The sequence below is a fragment of the Microtus oregoni genome, unplaced genomic scaffold (genome assembly GCF_018167655.1).
Source record: "Microtus oregoni isolate MIOR12 unplaced genomic scaffold, Mior012 000045F_ref0000178, whole genome shotgun sequence".
In the NCBI taxonomy this organism is placed as follows: Eukaryota; Metazoa; Chordata; class Mammalia; order Rodentia; family Cricetidae; genus Microtus; species Microtus oregoni.
Genome location: NW_024543219.1, coordinates 6,974,834 through 6,996,639, shown reverse-complemented (window position 1 = coordinate 6,996,639; position 21,806 = coordinate 6,974,834). Strand labels below are relative to the sequence as shown.

Below are 21,806 nucleotides of genomic sequence, written 5' to 3'. Positions count from 1 at the left end.
ACACATGTAGGGAAAACACTCATAAGAATAAAAATAAGTAAAAATGTTGGCTTCTAGCATAATAGCATGTACCTGTAGTTCTAGCATGGGGGTGGGGCTGAGACAGGAAGATCAAAAGTTTGAGGTCAACCTGGGCACAAGGCCGATGGCTAGGTTGTATCTCTGGGACAGTGCTTGCCTAGTACACACCCCATTACTAATGGGTGGAGGTAGGTATGGGGGGGCGACGTGAGTTTCAGTGGTTTTCTTTCTCTTTTATAGTCTTGACTGCTACCTCCTGGAGCTTTTGGAGCCAGGAGATTGGAAAGATTGCACTTATAACCAGGACCCTTCAAGAGATAGTGAGCTGTTTCCCAGTGCGTGAGTCTGCTGTGTGCAGTTTTTTAGATTGTATCTTTTAAGCAAAAAGAGAGCAGCTGGGTGTGATGGCCCAACACTTAGGAGCGGAGGCAAATGGGTCTCTATGAATTCAAGGTCAGCCTGGTCTACCAAGCAAGTTACAGGGCAGCCGGAGCTATGCCAAACAGAACAAAAACAGCAAGACAAAACAAAGTAAGAAACACAAGGACCGGAATGTGAGGTGCAATTAATAAAACTCAGAGACAGGAATTGGGGTTCAACCTGAAGGTCAGAAAAGCAAAACAACCAGACTCCTCAGTCCAAAATGGCAATCCTGCCTCCTGGAATGTCAGAATGAGACTGAGCCTGAGTGCTGTCTCCTCCCATTTTATATCCTCTCTCGTTCTGGAATTAAAGGTGTGTGTCATTGTTGCCTGGCCTGTAAGGCTGGCCTATGTGGCTGTTTTACTTTTCTGATCCTCAGGCAAGCTTTATTTACTAAAATACAAATGACATGCCACTACAGGAATGTAAAAAATGGGGAAAATAAAAGTTCGCCAAAACATTTTTAAAACATTTTTTTTGAGAGTCTTTAATTTCTTTTTTTTTAACTTCATGTGTTTTGCCTGTGTGTAGGTGAGTGCACCACCACCTGTACCTGGTGCTCAGATATCGGGAGAAGAGGAAGTGCTCAGGTCCCCTGGCACTGGGGTCACAGACTTTTGTGAGCTGCTATGCAGGTGCTGAGAATCCAACCTGGGTCCCCCTGAAACGGAGCTAGCACCCTTAACTGCTGAGCCACTCCTAGCCCTTGTCTTAAATGTGTGTGTGTGTGTGTGTGTGTGTGTGTATGTATGTGTGTGGTTGTGCAGCAGGAGTCGATCAGGAGGAAGCTGATTAGCTTTAGTGGGTGAGAGCCAAACAGGGCATGGTTTTAGAGAATAGTCTCCTTCCTTCTAGAGATGGCGCAGTGGGTGAGGGTGCATGCTCTGGGCAAGCGTGAGGATTTGAATTCCAGTCCCTGGCATCTGCTGAAGTGCCACTGCCACCCAAGCATGGCGGAGACGCCTACTGCATCTCTGAGGATCGCTGGCCAATCAGCCAACACCCAGCAGTTGCTGCTGCTGAAAGGCCCTGTCTGCAATTGATAAGACGTAACAGAAGACGCTCTGTGACCTGGACTGTCCCTGTGTGTATATGGAACATACTCACGCACATGTGTCTCACACACACATCACAACCACACATATACAAACATCACATACATACACCATACGCACATACACATATCACACGCATATAACATACACCATACACATATCCAAACACATACATCCATCATACACACCAGAAGCAAAAATAGCATGCCTTGGTGATATGACTCATTCAGGGTCAATGATGCTTTATGACCTCTAAAGGTGAATGAGGGGCCTCTCGCTTCTTCCTATCACTACTTGCCATAGTGGTACCACCATAGGTAAATGACCCAGGCTTACTTATTGTGAGAAAAACACTTTGTTATGACAATTTTGGGAAACCAAGGGACACAAGCAACAGAAATTAAAACTCTGTTTTGGGGGGCTGGAGAGATGGCTCAGAGTTTAAGAGCACTGACTGTTCTTCCAGAGGTCCTGAGTTCAATTCCCAGCAACCACATGGTGGCTCATAGCCATCTGTAATGAGATCTGGTGCCCTCTTCTGACCAGCAAGCATACAGACAGAACACTGTATACATAATAAATAAATAAAATGTTTAAAAAAAAAAAAACTCTGTTTTGGAGCTGGGCACACAACTTTAATCCCAGCACTCGGGAGGCAGAGACAGGCGGATCTCTGTGAGTTCGAGGCCAACCTGGTCTACAAGAGCTAGTTCCAGGACAGGCTCAAAAGCTACAAAGTTCTCGAAAAATCAACCGACCAACAAACAAAAAACCTCTGTTTTGGTCTGTGTCTGTTCCGTTGTTAATTAGAACGAACTGTACTTTGAACAAAACATAGGAAATGCACTGCTGGAGGGTTCCTGTCCTTGAAGGGGAACAGTCTAGCCAAGGAGACAAATACACACGTAAAACGACTTGAGATTATAAGCAACTTGTCAAGGAGAGTGTAAAGTAATTGATTGGTATGAATAAAAAACCTAATAGCCCAGGGTACAGTGTGCTGATGAGCCAGGCTATACGGCTTGACTGCAGATCAGGAGGTGCCAGCCCACAGTATAAATCCTGTTGCCAAGTGCAGAGTCTGTGTATAGAGAGTTTAATTGTTTTTATTAATGCCGGGGATTGAACCCAAGACCTTGTGCATGCTAGTATCTGAGTGTGTGTTAGGAGGCAGTGGTTCTGGAATCTAGCCCAAAGCCAATGCATCCTAAACATACCTCTCTCCCTCGTGTGTGTGTGTGTGTGTGTGTGTGTGTGTGTGTGTTCATAGGAATCCAGCCTAGGGCGTTACACATACTAGAGAACTGAACTATATCACCAGACCTTTCTTTTCTTTCCTTCCCTTTCCTTCCCTTCCCTTTTCTTTTCTTTTCTTTTCTTTTCTTTTCTTATTCCTCTTTGAGACAGTTTCTCTGTGTAGCCCTGGATGTCCTGGAACTCACTCTGTAGAACAGGCTGGCCTCTCACTGCCTTTGCCTCCTGAGTGCTGGGATTAATGGCGTGCACCACATTCACCCCAAACCAGGCCTTTCTTTTTAACTTTTTTTTTTTTTAATTATAGAAATTCTTTTTTTCTTTTTATTTATTTATTATGGATACAATATTCTGTCTGTGTGTATGCCTGCTAGAAGAAGACACCAGACCTCATTACAGATGGTTGTGAGCCACCATGTGGTTGCTGGGAATCGAACTCGGGTCCTTTGGAAGAGCACGCAATGCTCTTAACCGCTGAGCCATCTCTCCAGCCCCTCTTTTTAACTTTTTATTTTGAAACGGGATCTCAATAAATAAATTGCCAAGCAGACCTTCAATTTATGATGCTTGTATCTCAGTTTTTTAAGTAGCTGAGATTTCAGGAAGGCGCCATTGGGCCGGTATGTTCTCATTCTGTCTCTCAAACTTTTTTCTTTTCTTTTTTTTAAAAATATTTATTTTTTTTTAAATATTTATTTATTTATCATGCATACAATATTCTGTCTGTATATGTCTGCAGGCCAGAAGAGGGCACCAGACCTCATTACAGATGGTTGTGAGCCACAATGTGATTGCCAAGAATTGAACTCAGGACCAGGCAATGCTCTTAACCACTGAGCCATCTCTCCAGCCCTCAAACTTTCTTCTTAAATTTTATTATTATTTGTTTTGTTTTGGTTTTTACTCTTGTCTTTTTGAAATAGGGTTTCTCTGTGTAACAGCTCCCTGGCTGTCCTGTCCTTAAACTCACGGAGATCCACCAGTCTCTGCCTCCCGAGTGTTGGGATTAAAGGTGTGTGTCACGCCTACCCTCCAGTTTTATTATTTTGTGTGTGTACAGACATGTGAGCGCTGACACCCACAGAAGCTGGAGGTCTTCGAACCCCTGGAGCTGAAGTTTCAGGCAATTGTGAGTTGCCCAGCATGAGTGCTGAGAACAGAACTCAGGCCCTCTGGGGGCTGGAGAGATGACTCAGTGGTTAAAAACACTGACTGCTCTTCCAAAGGACCCATTCAATTCCTAGCACCCACATGGCAACTGTCAACTGTCTGTAACTCCAGTTCCAGGAGACTCAACACCCATGGCAAAACATCAATGCACATAAAATAAAAATAAATAATATATTTTTAAAATGTCTGTATATGGGCTGGAGAGATGGCTCAGAGGTTAAGAGAGCTGACTGCTGTTCCAGAGGTCCTGAATTCAATTCCCAGCAACCACATCTGGGTTCACACTCATCTATAATGAGATCTGGTGCTCAGAACACTATATACACAATAAATTTAAAAAAAAAGTCTGTATATTTATGAAATAAAAATACAGGAAAGAATAAAGAATATGTACTAGGGAACATGCTGGCCCATGCCTGTACCCGGCGGCCCACGCCTGTACCCGCAGCCCACGCATGTATTCACAGCCCACGCCTGTACCCGCGGCCCATGCATGTATTCACAGCCCACGCCTGTACCCGCGGCACTTAGAATTTATGCCTAAGTCACAGTCACATGGGTCAGTCACAGTGAACTTGAATGTTGTAACTGCCTTAGCTATCACGGGTGGATGTTGTAAATTAGCTGATCTAAATTTCTCACTGGTAAACAGAATATGGAAAGTACACTCAATTGCTAGCTTCCTCTTGCTTTTGCTTTTTCTAAGACTTTACTCTCAGGAGGTGTTACAAGGTCACAATGTGAGTTCTTCCCAAGCATGAAACCTCAAGTGCCCTTGGAATGGACCGTGTCTCCTGGTTAGTATATGAATTTCAAGGGAGAACCTCTTCCATCAGCAACTTAGCTTGCTTACCATCTAAGTATCATCTATATCTATCTATCTATCTATCTATCTATCTATCTATCTATCTATATCTCTATCTATCTCTATCATCTATCATCTATCTATCTATATCTATCTATCATCTATCTATATCTATCTATCATCTATCTATATCTATCTATCTAATCTATCTTCTATCATCTATCTATTATCTATTTTTAACTGCCTTCTATCATCTAACTATCTATCTATCTATTTATCTATCATCTATCTTCTATCTAGCATCTAACTCTATCAATCATCTATCTTGTCTTCTATCTATCTTCTAACTCTATCTACCATCTATCACCCATCTCTCTATAATCTATTTGTCTATCTAATGTGCATGGGTGTTTTGTCTGCATGTATTTCTGCACATTACGGAGATGCAGAGCCATGGAGGCCAGAAGAGGGTGTTGGATCCCCTGGCACTGGAGTTGCAGGGTCTGAGCCACCATGTGGGTGCTGGGAATTGATCAGGGTTCTCTGGAGCAGCCACAGTGCTCTTAACTGATGAGGCGTCTCTCCAGCCCCCAGGGGAATGCTGTCATCGACCTGGCGCAAGCTTTCAATCAAGTCACAACAGTGTGCACACGGTTACAGCAGGATCTGTGTGCAGTCTGCTTCATGCCTGGCTTTTCAAAAGCCTTCCTCTCTCAAAAAATTCCCCTGCACAATCTCATCGTCCTTAAGCAAAAATTGCTTCAATCTGTCCTATTTTTGAGCCAAATTTCTTTGCTTTTCTTTGAGATCTAAAATTTCTATCAGGGCTCGTTTATATTCCAGCTTTCCATAGTGTCTCAGGGTGAAGGTGGGTGCGCTGCAATCTGTTTAGTTTTGGTGAACAGTGAGCAAGCCCTTGAGGCTATAAGGGGCAGGGCTTAAAATTCCCTCAGAAGTGCTAAACTGTGGCTAAATCGGTACATTATAAACATCTGTCTTGAAATTCATGTCATAGGTTGATTACATATTTTCTTTTATCTTCTTGTTTTCTTCTCAAACCGTGCACTTACAATGGCCATGACATTTTCTAGCTTAATCATGAATCTTTGTCACTCTGAATACCCTCATTTCCAGTGAATGCCTTGAAACAGGTCCCTGAAACTTGCTCCTCAGTCCGTGACACATCCAGACACTCTCTGAGCGGTACATCTGATGTTCAGAACTTTTTCTGAGCAAGTGGTTTAAAAGCAGACTGATTCTGAAGATTTTATTGCTATCATTTGTTGTTCCTGGTTTTGTTGTTGATTTTTGTTCATTGGGAGCCACTGAGTCTGGCCAGTCTTTGTGGGTTTTTCTGTTTAGCCTTGACTGTCCTAGAACTAGCTCTGTAGACCAGGCTGGACTCAAACTCACAGAGATCTGCCTGTATTCTATTAGTGATACTAAATATTGGCTGGGACTCTTTCTTTAGTGAACCATTTTGTTTCCTGGATAGTATGGGAGGCAGAGTGCCTGCAAGAATCCTGTAAATTTCCACTCTTTTCTGCAATGGTAAACACTGCACCAAAGGACTATCCAAGTCTAAAAGGTTCAGCAAACTGTTCTCAGATTCACATTTACATGTATCACCAAGTTAAAATTCACAGAGGTCTTGTAATTTGTAAGGATTTGTCACTTATTAATTTAATGAAATGTTGATTGCCCAGCAGCCAGGCAGAACGTATAAGCGGGGTGACCAGAACAGGAGAATTCTGGGAAGAGGAAAGGTTCAGTCTGCAGTCGTCACCCATACACAGAGAAAGCAAGATGAGAATGCCTCACTGATAGAAAGTACCAAGCCACATGGCTAACACAGATAAGAATTATGGGTTAATGTAAGTTGTAAGAGTTAATAAGAAGCCTGAGCTAATAGGCCAAACAGTTTATAATTAATGTAGACCTCTGTGTGTTTCTTTGGGACTGAATGGCTGCGGGACTGGGTGGGACAGAAAACTCTGTCAACACAAAGGTTTTCAGAAGCCGGGGTTGACAGCAATGTCTTGAGAACATTAACTGAGGATAGATGCTCTGACTAGTTTTTGTCTTGCACCGCCCTCCCCCACACCTGGCGGGAATCTAGCTGAGATGTATCAGGGCACATTCTTGACTTCCTCATTAAAGAGCAGTTAAGAAATAAATGGTTGTGTTTTGCATGTGGAGTGTGGCAGAGCAAAAGGTGAGACCAAGGGCTGGAGAGATGGCTCAGTGGTTAAGAACATTGGCTGCTCTTCCAGAGGACATGGGTTCGATTCCCAGCACCCACATGGCAGCTCACAACTGTCTGTAACTCTAGTTCCAGGTGATCTGATACCTTGACACCAAATAACATAAGATAAAAAGTTAAATAAATTATATATATAATATATATATATAATATATATATATATATTATATATATAATATAATATAATATATATATAATATATATATAGACAATAGCACAGGGAAGATAGCAGCCTATAAAGGCCCAATACTGGCCGGGCGGTGGTGGCGCACGCCTTTAATCCCAGCACTCGGGAGGCAGAGGCAGGCGGATCTCTGTGAGTTCGAGGCCAGCTTGGTCTACAAGAGTTAGTTCCAGGACAGGAACCAAAAGCTACGGAGAAACCCTGTCTCGAAAAATCAAAAAAAAAAAGGCCCAATACTGTATGGACCAATAAAGCAAGTTCAGAGGGAGTGCTCAAAATTCATTCTGTCAACCAGTAAGGCCCGCTACACCATCCTGCTACGCTACATCCTGCTAGGCTACATTCTGCTTATGGAGATAGGTGTTTTGGGGGAAAGGGAGGAGGTTTATAAATAAACCCAAACAAACTAAGCTTTTAGAGATTTCATGTTACCTTCAGAAACAATCAGGCTGTTCTTGGTAGTGCACACTTTTGATCTCAGTAGCCAGGGTCACACAGCAAGATGTGTCACACAGCAAGATGTGTGACCTGTCAAAATAATTATGGTGAACAAAAGACCAGACCCCCCAAAAGAACACAATTTAATTTATTATACTTACATAAGATTTTAGAAAAATTCACTTTGTAGACTACTCTGACCTCAGTTCATAGGATCTGCCTGTCTTTGCCTCCCAAGGGCTGGGATTAAAGGTGTCTGCCAGCCTATAGGTTTTTTTTTTGTTTGTGTGTATGTTTTTTTTTTTTGTTGTTGTTTTTTGAGATGGGGTTTCTCTGCATAGCTGTAACTGTCCTGGGACTTGCTTTGTAGACCAGACTGACCTCGAACTCACAGAGATCCGCCTATCTCTGCCTCCCGAGTGCTGGGAGTAAGTGTGCTGCCGCTGCCTGGCTCAGCCTATAGTATTTTTAATTTATATGTATGTATGTATGTGTCTGTGTGTATGTACACACGTGTGTGGATGCTTACAGAGGACAGAAGAGGTGGTGGGTATTCGGACCTGGAGTCCCAGAGCTCCAGGAGGTTGTAAGTGGCCCAGAGTGGGTGCTCAGAACAAAATTTAGGCATTTGGAGAGGGCAGCAAGTGTCCTTGCTGAGCCGCCTCTCTAGCCCTGTCTGGTAGTTTGTTGGCAGAGTCTCTCTATGCAGTCCTGACTGTTCGGAAACTCATTCTGTATTCCAGGCTGGCCTTGAGCTCACAGAAATCTACTTGCGCCTTTGCCTCTCCAGTGCTGGGATTTAAGGTATTTACCACTCTGCCCACTATTTTTATTATATTTTTATTTTAAAATTTGATTATTTATTTGGGTGAATAATCAAATCTGAATGCAGGAGGATCAGGAGTTCAAGGCTAGCCTTGGGTTACATTTGTAAGTTTAAGGCCTATCTCAAAACCAAACAAAACAGGGCTGAAGAGTTGGCTCAGAGGTAAAGAGCACTGGCTGCTCTTCCAGAGGTCCTGAGTTCAATTCCCAGCAACCACATGGTGGCTCACAACCATCTGTATTGAAATCTGGCGCCTGCCTCTAGCATACATGTGTGCGGGCATACATCGAGGCAGAATGTTGTATACATAGTAAATAAATAAATCTACAAATAAAACAAAACCAACAAGACAATCACATATGTTTGTATGTATGTGAAGATGCACGAATCTATTCAGGATAATGGTGATTGAGTCCAAGATGCTACATTTTCAAGAAGCTAGTTCTTCATCACTTGACAACATCCCCAAACCCTCTTTGGTTTGCTTTTGAGACATGGTCTCACTGAGTTGCCCCGACTGTCCTCGAGTTTGGGATCCTTCCTGCTTCAGCCTCCTGAATGTTGGGAATGGTGGTGTGGGCTGCAGTGCTGCTCAGTGATGTTCAGTAGCTGGCTCGTGACAGTGCACAGTGACAGCAAAACTCTTTAAATATTTTATTCCAAAATGCCTCAATGAGGCTGTATTCTTTAAAAATACATATACACGGGAAAGGAGGTTGGCAGGAACCATGGGGCAGAGGTGGGGTTCTTGCTTAAGGTCTGATTTGAACGTTCTTTTGCAATTCTTTGTTGAATTTCCATTTTTGTTTCTTTTGTTGAGGCGGGGTCTCTCTGTGTAGCCTTCACTCTCCTGGAACTCAGTCTATAGACCATGCTGGCCTTGAACTTACAGAGACTAGAACTGTCTTTACTTCTCAAGTGCTGGGATTCAAGTCTGTGTCGCCTTTGTGGCATTCCTGACTGCTAGGATGCCGCTCTAATCTTCCCAGCCCTCTAGAGCCTAGAGGGCTGACTCATCTCAAAGAGAGCTCATCTAGAAACCCTTCCGCACACAGTTTCAGATGGCCTAGTTCCTGGCACCTCCATAGCCCTTGTCTCTGCCTCAATTTACTGGACTCTTTCATTTGTCCTAAATGTTTTCAATTTTTTTTCTCTCCTTTCAGGTGCACTGGACATAAGATTGATTTCGCAGCCTTTCCTATCTCTTTCTGCAGAAAACTGTCCCCTCTTGAAGTTTCTCTGGTATTTATAATCTAAACTGCCCTTGCGACACCCATTTACTGCCTTGGATTATTTCCTTGCATGTGTATCTTCTCCATAGACTGTGACTTTCCTCAGGGTAGGAATTAGGTCACATTTATCTTTGTGTCTCCCAAAGCACTTAATAAAACACCTCACTTTCATAGTCTTTCCCAGGCGCTTTCTGAGCCATTATCTCATTTGATCATTACATCAATGCTAAGAGATTGGAGTAACTAGAAAGATGTTATTGCCCCCTTTTGACAGGAAGGAGACTGTAGCCCCAGGTCTCCCGGCTTGAAAGGGACAAAGAGGAAAGAGATAATTGCCTGTGGAGGTCTGTCCAATGCCAGGCCTCCACCACTATCTTCTCCACCCTTCTGGAGGGCAGCCTTCCGTACCTTCACCTCTCAGGGCCTTGTATACCTTAGAGTCGCTTCGCCAAAACCTTGTAGTCCAGCATTTAAGAACAACTTGAAGATGAAATTTCAGTAGATCCCTGGCCAGTTGAAAGTCTCCAAAGCCTGCTTGCTGTTTTGTTCTGAGCATGTCTGTGTGTGGGGGCCTGGTATTTAATGAGGCTGCATTGCAGAACTGAGGAAGCATGAACAATTTTTAAAAGCCTTGGAAAATGACAGCACTTCAGCATTAAACACGAAACATGGGTGCTTTGAGCAAGGGCATAAAATCTTTCCGCACCGGTTCATTCCTCTGTGTGTATACGACTGGAAGTCTCTACTTGTTTCTTTTCTTTTCTAAACAGGATCTCTAGACGGAACCCTGGATGGAACTCTCTATGTAGACCAGGTCTCCTCAGACTGAGAGATTCACCTGCCTCTGTCTCCCAAGTGCTGGGGTTAAAGGTGGGTGCCACTCTGATCAGCCCTAGCTTGTTCTGAAAGAAGAAGTGAACAGTTCCATCTCCTAGAACACTTTGCCCCACCCCATCAATTTGTTCTCTTATGCAAGAGAGCTAATAATTGGGCGAGAGAGAGAGCTTAACCATTGCTCTTCTAGAAAACCTGGGTTTGATTCTCAGCACCTACAGGGTGCCTCTAACCATTTCTAGGGGGGTCTCAGAACACCAAGCATACAAGCGGTATACATACACGGAGGCAAAACACCTACACACACAAATAACAGCAAAATAAATAAAGCTTGAGAAAGAGACCTAATAACTTTGAAGCAGTTTACTTCATATAAAATTTCCATTCAGATGGGAGGCAGAGACAGGCGGATCTTTGTGAGTTCGAGGCCAGCCTGGTCTACAAGTGCTAGTTTCAGGGCAGGATCCAAAGCTACAGAGAAACCCTGTCTTGAAAAACCAACCAACCAACCAACCAACCAACCAACCAACCAACCAACCGTCAACCAACCAACCAACAAAAGAAAAATAAAAATTCAATACCCAGGAGATGGCTCAGTGGTTAAAGAGCACTGACCGCTTTTGCAGAGGGTCTGAGTTCAAGTCCCAGGACCCGCATCAGGCAGCTGACAAGCGCCCATAACATCGGCTCAAAGAGCTCTGACTCCATCTTCTGGTCCCTGTGGACACTGCACATTTGTGGCGCATGCGCGCACGCACACATAAATTAATAAAACAGCCGGGATGCGGTAGCGTGAGACTTTCATTTCGACACTAGGGAGGTAGAGGCAGGCGGATCTCTTAGGTTCCAGCCAGCTTGGTCTATAAAGAGAGTCGGCCAGGGCTACACAGAGGAGCCCTGTCTTGAAAAACCAAACTAACTAAATAAATCTAAAACGACAACACATTCGAGAGGAAGCCGGTAAAGGTGCGATTTGTTCGAGGACCCCAGAGGCAGGCTTGAGCTCCCGGGCTGGGCCGCTCCCGTCCGTGCCTTAGCCCTCCCTTCCATTAAACGGGTACAGCTCCGACTTCCCGGCGGTTGAGTCGAGCGCGCGCTCCCGGGGCGCGCTCCCGGGGCGGGGTCTCTGTTCCCGCCCAGCGCAGCCCCGCCCTGCCCCGCCGCCAGGCCAATTTCAGACCCGTCCGGTCTCCGCTGGCGGGAGCGTCCACCCCCGGCAGCCCCAGGCTGCCACCCCAGGCAGCCCCCGGCCTCGGCGCCCCGTCGGCGGGGTGTGCAGGTTTGCCCTAGACGTCCGCGAGCTCGCAGCCACGCCGCGCTCGCCCTTAGGACTCCTTGGCGGCCCAGACGGTAGGTCGGCGCCGGCGAGCGCGTTCTGCATCTTGATTATCTCGGGCCTTGTAAGGGTCACCTCTTGTGAGAACACCTGGGAAATCGATCTGTGTCCAGTGCAGCGTGCGGGACGGCTGGAGGGCTGGCAGCTGGGCACCCCCGGGCATGGGACCCCGGGTGCCTGCGCAGGGTGGGGTGCAGCCTGAGGTCACGTCCTATGGCCACTGAAGGCGGGCGGCTCCGCTGAGGACCCCGGGCCGGTTGAAACTGGCCTGCAAAACTTTATTTGCAGGAGTAGCTCAACAATAAACTGAATTGGTAAAACTGAACTTAACTAAATAGCTTTTGTTGACAAGTCGATTGTTATTCATTCTTCATGTTTAATCGTTATCGCGGTTTTGCAGGCGGAAGAGGGTTGGCACCTGAAAAGTGTTTCCCTTAGACTCACAGAGAAACATCAGGTGGCAGAGCCACAAACTAAGGCCTAGCATCGCACCTCCTCAGCTGCGTCCGCGTTACAAAACAAACGGCTACTTGCTTTCATGTGACTCTATAAAAGGAGCGAATAAACCAACATTCTGTGGGTCTGAAGCATTAAGCTCTAATAAGCTTCAGAGTCAGCATTTGGAGGAGAGGGTGGGGCAAAAAACAAACAAACAAACAAAACAAAACAAACCGGGAATGAATGGGCAGGCAGTGTTTGTGTTCCTGTTCATTTTCTCACTGCCCTCTGGTGATGACGCTCTTTTTCGAGTTACTCTAGGTTCTGGCAAAACACCCATAGCTGTGTCCCCTTACCTACTACTGTGCCCTCTACAGTCCACTATGGTGTCCTTATCCCTAGGTGCACTTCCTAGATATGGGAAAAGCTGTTGTGGTTACTGTCTGTTACTCCTGCCCTGACCAACAGCTCTTCCATGAGGGAACACGGTCAGAGAAGCACTAGAAAATCAGAGAGATGCTCCTACAACTGAACTGTCACTGGGGAAAAGGCACACTTGGGCCCCCCTCCCGTTCCCCAGTCTCCCGGGAACATGAGTGCCACAGTTTGTAGGCACAATAGTAGTGGGAGGGGCTGCCTTCCATTAGACCTTAGTGGATTGGGTGGGGGCCGGGTGGTTTCTTTAGAATGAGTCATCTTTTGGATAGCTCAGGAGATGATTTGTTCTTGGAATGTAAGGTGTTCTGGTACTTCATCTGTCTATAAAACGCTGAAGAGTTTGGGATCCGTGATGTCTGATACAGCCCTTCTCTGAGCAAGATGGGGTGGTGCACTTGGGTGGCAGAGGCTGTTGAGGATCAGAAGTTCAAGGCTTGCCTCCCTGGCCCAGAGATTGAGACCAGCTGGGCTTGTGAGGCTGCCTGAGGCAGTGCCGCCTGGAGCAGCCGGGGGTTTGTTCGTCTGGCAGTTTCTTCCATTTGGTTCCGTACAGGATAATATCAAGACATTCAGATGGCCTCTGGAGATTTCTGCTCACCTGGAGAAGGGGTAGAAATACTGCAGCAAGGTAAGGGTAGCTCTCCGCGAAAGGTTTGGTGACTTTTCCAGGGGTCTTGTCTAGGTCTTTGCTTCTGTGATGAAAAGGGCTCACCCTGTTTCTGAGGAAAGTGAAATTCAGGAGATTGAGGAGGACTTCATTGGAGAATCAGGTTAGACCAACTGTTTACACAGATTCGGTATCTGCTTCTGCAGTAGATGCTGCGTGCCATGTTGTATTGGTAGTCTGTTGCCAAGGTAACGGTGGCTGGCCTGTCCATTAAAGGCTTCTTTCCTACTTGTGTTTTCATGTTTTTCCTGTAGCCCAGGCTAGCCTGCCTCCACCTCATAGTTTGGAGATTATAAGTGTGCACCTGCCACACCTAATTTTATGCCCGATAATGAAAATAAAAGCTTTCTTAGTCTCTAAAATGACTTTGGATATAATAGTCCAAGGAGTAAACATCTTGGTGTTTGGTAGGTAATGGTAAAAGCCCTGGGAGAGCGGTGGAAAAGAAGGGGCCTTGAGCAGACAGGGTAACTGGAAGCCGCTGCCCCCTTGTGATGACGTGCCCATGCGCATGCGGGTTCCTCAGCTGTGCTGGAGTTCTAGTGGTCAGCTGCTTTCTTCTGCCTTTCCTCAGCTTTGCTTATGTGACTGACTGAGGTCTCTTCCACAGTTGGAGTTTGCCATGTCTCTTTCCCTCTCTTCCTCAAGAACTCTAATGATTCTGGCCTGGCTTGATGTTGCATGCCTGTAATCCCAGCATTTAGGTGGGTGAGGCAGGAGGATCACAAATTTAAATCCAGCCTGGGGCTACATAGAAAACCTTGGGGAAAAAAAAGGATTCTAGTAACTTCGTGTTAATGAGGTGTTTTGGTTACTGGTGGTTCATACTAAAAGGTCTCTCTCTCTTTTTTTTTTTCTCTCCCCCTTACCCTGCCTCCTCTTGGAGCTGGGAAGCAAACCAAGTCCTCAGCAAGCACACACTCTACCTCTACTCCTTGCATTTCCATTCACTTAACTCTAGCGTTGGAACTGGGGCTGTAGCTGATGGTTGAGCCTGTGCTTAATGTGTGCAAGCCCTGGCGACCTTACTTTATTAGATACTCGTTTTCCTTTGATCAATAGCCTTATATATAAAGTAAATACTTTAAATACTTTTAAGTATCATTTCTGGTTTATTTGTGATTTCTATTTTGAGACAGGGTCTCGCAGTATAACACAGGCTCCCCTGGAAGTCACGTAGCCCAAGTTGGCCTCAAACTCCAAGTTCTCTTTCTCCTGCCTCGATCTCCCTGATGCTGAGATTCCAAGTGTGTGCCAGTGTGCCACCACATCCAAATATTCGCTGTTTTGTTTGTTTGTTTGTGTGAGGACTGAAGTGGGCGATCAGAAGACATGTTTCAGGAGTGGGTGCTCTCCTTCACCATGTGGTTTCCGGGGCCGGACTCAGGTGGCCAGGCTTGGTGACAAGTGCCCTGACCAGCGGAGCCATGTAAATGGCAGCTGTTTGTTTTTGACATTGTCTCCCTGTGTTGTCAGGCAGTCTTCAATGTCTTGGCTTTAAAGGCTGCTCCTCCCCAGTCTCCTGAGTAGCAGGGACTACAGGTGTGTGTCACCGCCCCTGGCTTCATTTCCCCTTTAAACTGCATTCTATTTAGAGGATTTTCCTACTCAGAGCCAGGGTTGTCATTTTGTTTGTTTCAGAAGTGATGCCCATTGTTGCTTTGTCTGTCATTTTTTAAGTATGTGTCAAGCAGTTTCCTCCCTGTGCCCTGACTGAAGAGGACCTGATCCAGAACCCGAATTTTAGCAAGCTATTGCTGAGTCTCTCGCAGCACATGGACGAAAGTGGTTTAAGCCTCACTCTGGCGAAAGAGCAGGCTCAGGTAAGGCCCCCAGGAGAAGGGATGGCAGAAGGAAGATAAAGTCCTTGAGAGAGAAGAGTCTTAGACAGGGATTTTGTTTTATTTCGAGGTATGGAATGAAGTTAGGCTGCGTAAGATGGCGTGGCTGAGGTACGAGATTTTACAGAGAATCATCCAAGAGCTGCTCGTGGACTATTATGTGAAGGCACAGGACAAAAATCTGACATCGGAAGACAAAAAGGTGAGGTCAGAGAACTGGGGTGGTGGTGGTTACGGTGATCAGAACTACCGGGGTAGGCAGCCGTGGGAGGCTCTGGACAGAGCTCAGTGCAGAAATTGAGGCCAGTAAGAGAGGAAAGGAGGAAAGAAAGAATGGCCCGGGGGCGGGAGGGGGAGAGGAAGGGAGAGGAGAGGGACATGGAACCCTAGTCTTCAGTTAAAGTGGTGACTCACTTGAGGACCTGGAGAAAGTGTGAGAAGAGGTGGCAATGACATTCTGTTGTTTTGTTCTTTTGAGACAGGATGTAACCCTTTGTAGCCTTGGCTGACCTGGAACTGGCCATGTAGACCAGGCTATCCTCAACCTCATAGTCTGCCTCTGTCTCCTATGTATGAGATTAAAGGCCAAGTCAAAAGTGGTTTTTTTTTTGGGGGGGGGGTTGTTTTTGGTTTTTTTTTTTTTTTGAGACAGGGTTTCTGTGTAGCCCTGACTGTCCTGGAATTCACTCTGTAGACCAGGCTGGCCTCAAACTTGCATAGATAGACCTGCCTTCTTAGTGTTGGGATTAAATCATGTACCACCACTGCCCAGCTAAATCAAAAGTTTGTTTTCTGTTGTTTTGTTTATTTGAGACAGGCTTTCTCTGTGTAGCTCTGGCTGTCCTGGAACTTATTTTGTAAAAGAACTCACAGAGATCTTCCTGCCTCTGCCTCCCCGAGTGCTGGGATTAAAGGTGTGCACCACCACCACCACCCGGCTCCCGTTGTCAGTTTTATAGTCTGTTTGTTTTTTTTTTTATTCTCAGTTTCATGAGACCCTCGAACAGCGGCTGCTTGTAACCGAGCTGGCACAGCTTTCGGGTCCCGGCCAGGAGACCGAGATGCCCCCGCTGCTAGGGTTCGAGAAGGCCGACCTCCTGGAGCTCATGCCACCCTCACAGGTTGGAAGCAGTTCTCGTATCTGTTGTCTGTCTGTCTCTCCATCTCTTTCTACAGGATCTCATGTACTTTCCTCAGGTTGGCCCTGAACTCTGGATCCCTCGTGTTATGCCTTCCACGTGCTGGGCTGCAGATTGCACTGCCATGCTTGATTTATGAGGTCCTGGGAGTCAGACCCAAGGCCTTGCTATACCAACTGAGCTACAGCTCCAGATAAACATTCCTTTTCTTTTCCTTTTTTCTTTTATTATTCTTGTTCTATGTTTATGGGTATTTTGCCTAATTGTATATCTGCGCAGCATATATGTGGAGTGCACACGGAGGTCAGCAGAGGGCATCAGATCCCCTGGACCTGGATTACAGTGAGTCACCATGTGGGTGCCGGGACTTGAACCCAGGTCCTTTGGAAGAGCAGCCAGTGCTCTTAACTGCTGAGCCATCTCTCCAGCCCCTAACTTTTCTTATTAAGCTTCACTATTTTTCTAAACACTACATATATCATCTGGTCAGATTCAAAAAACCGTCACACCCAAGAACGGAATATCTGAAATGCTACATCTAGAAATTTTGTTTTTCTTTGAAACTATAGCGTTTATGTTATGATGGAGGCGCTGGGTTCATCACTGCCCTCTTGGGTTTAGCTGGTGGTGTTCCTTCACAGAGCCCACGTCTGAGACCATAACAGACAATTTCAGATGTCCCATTTGCCCAGCCCTGGTAGTGTTTCTGTCAGTCTTGGTGTTCCAGGCCTCAGAGTCAGCACAGCCACACAGCGTGTGCATCCTCGTGAGGTACTTCTCAACACAAAGTCCCCATTGTCATTTTGCTCTGCCCCTCAGAGACTGGAAGAGTGGAATGCAGTGTTCATATAAACAACCCGTGCTGATATTATACTCTCCTTGCTCGCTCTATGTTTTAAGATAGATACGAATGCTTGGCCTACATGTATATCTGAGCACCACATGTCTGAGGAGACTAGAAAAAAGTGTTGGATCCCCTGGTGTTGGTTTCCCTCCAGCACCCTGGCTGACCTGAACCTGCTGCCACCTCGCTCCTGAGGCCGAGGCCTTGGTGAGCCTTGTGTCCTGCTGCTGCCTCTGCTGCTGCCTCCATGTTGGGAGCCAAATGTTTTTTTGACTGAGACACTATCAGTTGGCTGGATGAAAACCTCCTACCTCAAAGAGGCAAAGGAAGCAGCTGGCCTACCTTCCCCTCTCATGGTCATCTCAGAAAAAGTGTTTCTCGGCCAGGCGGTGGTGGCGCACGCCTTTAATCCCAGCACTCGGGAGGCAGAGGCAGGCGGATCTCTGTGAGTTCGAGACCAGCCTGGTCTACAAGAGCTAGTTCCAGGACAGGCTCCAAAACCACAGAGAAACCCTGTCTCGAAAAACCAAAAAAAAAGAAAAAAAAAAGAAAAAGTGTTTCTCCCACACCATCTGAAACAAAAACTCTTCCAACCAGATGTCCCTCCCCTCTACTTCCTGTGTCTCTCTCTCCCAGACCTCCCGACTTGCCCTCACTCTATGATTACTTCCAGTCAACTGATTGCTTGCTCAGCCTTTTGACCTATGAATGATTTTATTTAAATGATGCGATCTCGGGGTTCACAGTGTGATCAACTATCCCACAATACCCTGGAGTTGGAGTTATGGCTGTTGCAAGCTGGGAAGCAAACCTGGGTCCTCTGGAAGGGCAGGCAATGTTCACCACTGAGCCTTCTCTACAGTCTCCCCACTTTTGAAAACATTTCTAGGAGACAAGGTTTAACTGTGTAGTTGTGGCTAGATGTGGGTGAGGCTGGCCTTGAACCCACAGAGATCCAGCTCCTAAGTGAGCACTGCAAATAAAGGTGTGCTCTACCCCTCCTGATGTTCCTGGTGTTCCAAGACAGGGTATCACTCTGTAGGCCAGACTGGCTTCATCCTTGGTGACTTAGTTAAGGCCTGCTTGGGCTACACAAGACTGCCTTTAAAGCAAAAGGACCCAAATTAATAGAGGAAATTCAAGAGTAGAGGCTGGGGCTGGGGAGGGGCTCAGTGCATGAGTACATATTGCTCTTGGAGAGGACCTGATGTTCAGTTCCAAGGACCAATCTGGGGCAGATCATAACTGGTTGTAACTCCAGCTCCGGGGGTTCTAACAACACCCACTTCTGGACTCCATGGGAACCTACACTCAAACACGCACATCCCCACACACACACCCCCGACATAAATATATCAGTAAATCTTTAAGAAATGCTAACACTCAGGAGGCAGATGCAAGTGAATGTCTGAGTTCGAGTCCAACCTGTTCTAAATAGCTAGTTCCAGGCCAACTAGAGACATGCAACACAGTAAGACCCTGTCTCAGAAACAAAATGAGTAGAGGCTCATGCTTATAAACCCAGTACTTGAGACTGAAGCAGAGGGTTGTGAGTTCAAAGCCAGCCTGAGTCTATGTAACGTGTCTATCCCAGAAAACAAACAACAAAGCCAGATGTGGTGGTACAAGCCATTAGTCCCACACCCGGGAAACAGGCAGGTGGATCTCTGTGAGTTTGAGTCCAGCCTGGTCTTACACAGTGAGTTCCAGGACAGACAGGGCTATGTAGAGAGATCCTATCTCAAAGAATCAAAAACAAACAAGCAAACAAAAACCCAAACAAACCAGAGAATAACAGCAGAGATAAATAAAATGATACCTCCAGTAGCACTCTGAACATTGTCTAGGCTTGAGTCATTCCCAGGGATGGGGAGTTAGCTCAGCGGTGGAGCCCTTGCCGAGCATGCGCAGGGTCCTGGGTTCCATCCCCAGTGTGAAAGAACAAATAGAACCACTAGTAGGATTCCATTGTGAGGATATAGCGTAATTTGCTTGCTTAGTGTTAGGATTTATGTTTTTGAGACAAGGTCTTATGTAGTCTCCGGCTTCCGTCCCCCGATACTGCCATTTCTTTGGTTGTGAGTGTGAGACCATCTGTATCCTTGCACCTGATGGAGAGGTCTGTGTGCTCACTTCAGGACTTCGTGTGGATGAGAGATCGGCTCCGGCTGGAGGTGGAGGAGCAGCTCAAGAGGAAGTGCTTTACTCTGCTGTGCTACCACGACCCCAGTTCAGGTGAGAGCCGCCTCCCCCGTCGTGTAGCCTTCAGGCTCCTTATAGCCTGCGTTTCCGTTTTATGTGAGTTTGAAACAGGTCTTTTTTGTTGTTTTTGTTTTTCGAGAAAGGGTTTCTCTGTGTTGTCCTGGATGTCCTGGCACTCACTTTGTAGACCAGGCTGGCCTTAAACTCAAAGAAATCTGCCTGCCTCTGCCTCCTGAGTACTGAGATTAAAGGCGTGCGCCACCACTGCCAGGCTGATGAATGCCCCCTAGGGCAGTAGCTATGGGGACTTCCTGTGCTCCTGTCTCTGCCCAGACACTGATGGAGAAACACTGAAAGCGGCAAAGGTGTGGAAACTGCCAGAGGTCCTGGTAGGAGAGAAGCAGCAGTGCCTGGAGGCCAGGAGCCAGCAGAAGGAGCAGCTGGTGCTTCTGGAGAAGAAGAGAGCCACCTACTCCCAGGCGCTTCTCCGCTGCCTCACCGTGCTCCAGAGGCTTCTTCAGGAGCACCGGCTGAAGACGCAGTCTGAGCTGGACCGCATCAATGCCCAGTACCTGGAAGTCAAGTGCAGCGCTATGATCCTTAAAATGAGGTGAGCTGTGAGCCCACTGGTCAGAGGGATTCTGTCTCACTCGCCACTCCTCCACCCTGCTTCCTCATCTCTCCCTGCCTGGTACCAGTGGGTCCCTGGAAGTGCCAGTGCCACACGGCACTTTAACTAGCCTTTTTTTGTGTTAACCGAAAGTTTTCAGCACTTCTGAAATAGGTGCTGTACTCTGAGGTCACTTGCTTGGGGACTCAGACTCACAGTGCTTTGTCTATCTCCTCTCTATAGCTTGACTACGGCTAGCTACTCTGGATTGATTGATTGATTGATTTGATATCATCTCACTATGTAGTCCTTGCTAACTGCTGGTCTGCAATTCACTACGTAGGCCAGGCTAAGTTTGAACTCAGAGTTCCATCTGCCTGTGCCTGTAGAGTGCTGGGGTTAAAGGCGTGCACCACAACAACAGAGTTAGATGTTCCGTTTTAAAAATTCTGTTTCAATTTATTTTTCTTTTGTTATAATTATGACAAATAGGATTGTTTGAATGACCTCTGGTGGCCACAGAGATCAGAAGAGGGTGTCAGATTCCCTGGAACTGGAGTTACAAGGCAGTTGTGAGCTGCCTTGTGGGTGCTGGGAATTGAACCAAGGTCTTCTGCAAAAGATGCTCCTATCCACTGAACCACCTTTCCAGGCCCCAGCTTCTTGGCCACTCTTTACTGTATTTAAAAGGCGTGTGTGAGGAAATATGTGTGTGTGTTGGGGTGGATGTGTGTATGCACACGGGTCATGTAGAGGTCAGAAGGTGACTTTGTGGATCCAGTTCTCATCTTCCACCTTTATGTGGGTTCCAGGGATTGAGCTCAGATCGGTAGGCTAGCACACCAAGCACTTTTTATCCCCTGAGCCACCTTGCTGGCCCCTAAACTCTTTGATTTGGGATCTTCCATATAACATTCCGTTCTCCCCTCTGTCAGGATGGAGGAGGTGAAGGTTTTGTCTGACACTTACAGTACTGAGAAAGTGGAAGTGCATCGTCTGATTAGGTAAGAACCCCAACAGCTGGGCACCGCTGTTCGTGGCCTGGCCCCAGCCTCGTCAGATTTGCTCAGGTCTGGTTTCTGAGGACTCACAACTTCTACTGAACTTTCTCTGCTGGGGCTCTTAGGGATCGTTTGGAGGGAGCCATTCGCCTACAAGAGAAGGACATGGAGAAGTCGAGACTGGTCCTGAAAACCTATGAGGTCCTTGGAGAAGACTTTGAGAACCTGGTAAAGGAATACACTCAGCTCAAACAGGCAACTGAAAACAAGCGTTGGGCTCTCCAGGAGTTTAGCAAGCCCTAACCACTGAGTTGAGTAGGCAGAGTCAGGAAGCATGGATTCTACTTGGCTACCCTCTCTTCCTGTTCAACAGACTACCTCTACTAGTAGGGAATACAGGGACACTTGCCGAAACACTGCAATCATTATGACACCCTTCTGGTTTCCTTGTCTACAATGACTGGTTCTTTTCTGGGAAATGTAGCTATCAGATTTATATAATTTTATGCGTATCTGTTTGCACCAGCCCTGTGTAATATTATTTCCTGAATAAAGTAGTAATGTTGCATCTCGGGATTTCAGTCATTTTCCTTGGCAAAGATGGAAAAAGAACCTTGAAGTTGTGTGTGTGTGTGTGTGTGTATCTGTGTGTGTGTCTGTGTGTGTGGCGGTTTGAGTAAGAAAGGCCCCATAGGCTGATATATGAATGCTTAGTCACCAGGGAGTGAACTCTTTGATAGAATTAGAAGGATTAGGAGGTGTGGCCTTGGAGGAAGTGCATCACA

At 46.4% G+C, this 21,806-nt stretch overlaps 1 protein-coding gene across 1 annotated transcript; it reads left to right on the top strand.

The window, feature by feature from the left end:
• Positions 1-11,417: 11,417 nt before the first annotated feature.
• On the top strand, positions 11,418-21,582 carry Haus4 (HAUS augmin like complex subunit 4). The gene is made up of 9 exons (XM_041634064.1): positions 11,418-11,855; positions 13,271-13,345; positions 15,065-15,207; positions 15,296-15,427; positions 16,212-16,346; positions 19,347-19,443; positions 19,744-20,020; positions 20,956-21,024; positions 21,147-21,582. Exons 2-9 carry the CDS (start codon positions 13,291-13,293, stop codon positions 21,322-21,324), a joined length of 1,086 nt encoding a protein of 361 aa, XP_041489998.1. The 5' UTR covers positions 11,418-11,855; positions 13,271-13,290; the 3' UTR covers positions 21,325-21,582.
• Positions 21,583-21,806: the final 224 nt, after the last annotated feature.

Coding starts and splice junctions, on each gene's coding strand:
- Haus4 (XM_041634064.1), top strand. CDS start 13,291: ATGGCCTCTGGAGATTTCTGCTCACCTGGAGAAGGGGTAGAAATACTG. Junction 19,444..19,743: donor CTACCACGACCCCAGTTCAG/GTGAGAGCCGCC, acceptor GTCTCTGCCCAG/ACACTGATGGAGAAACACTG. Junction 21,025..21,146: donor GAAGTGCATCGTCTGATTAG/GTAAGAACCCCA, acceptor TGGGGCTCTTAG/GGATCGTTTGGAGGGAGCCA.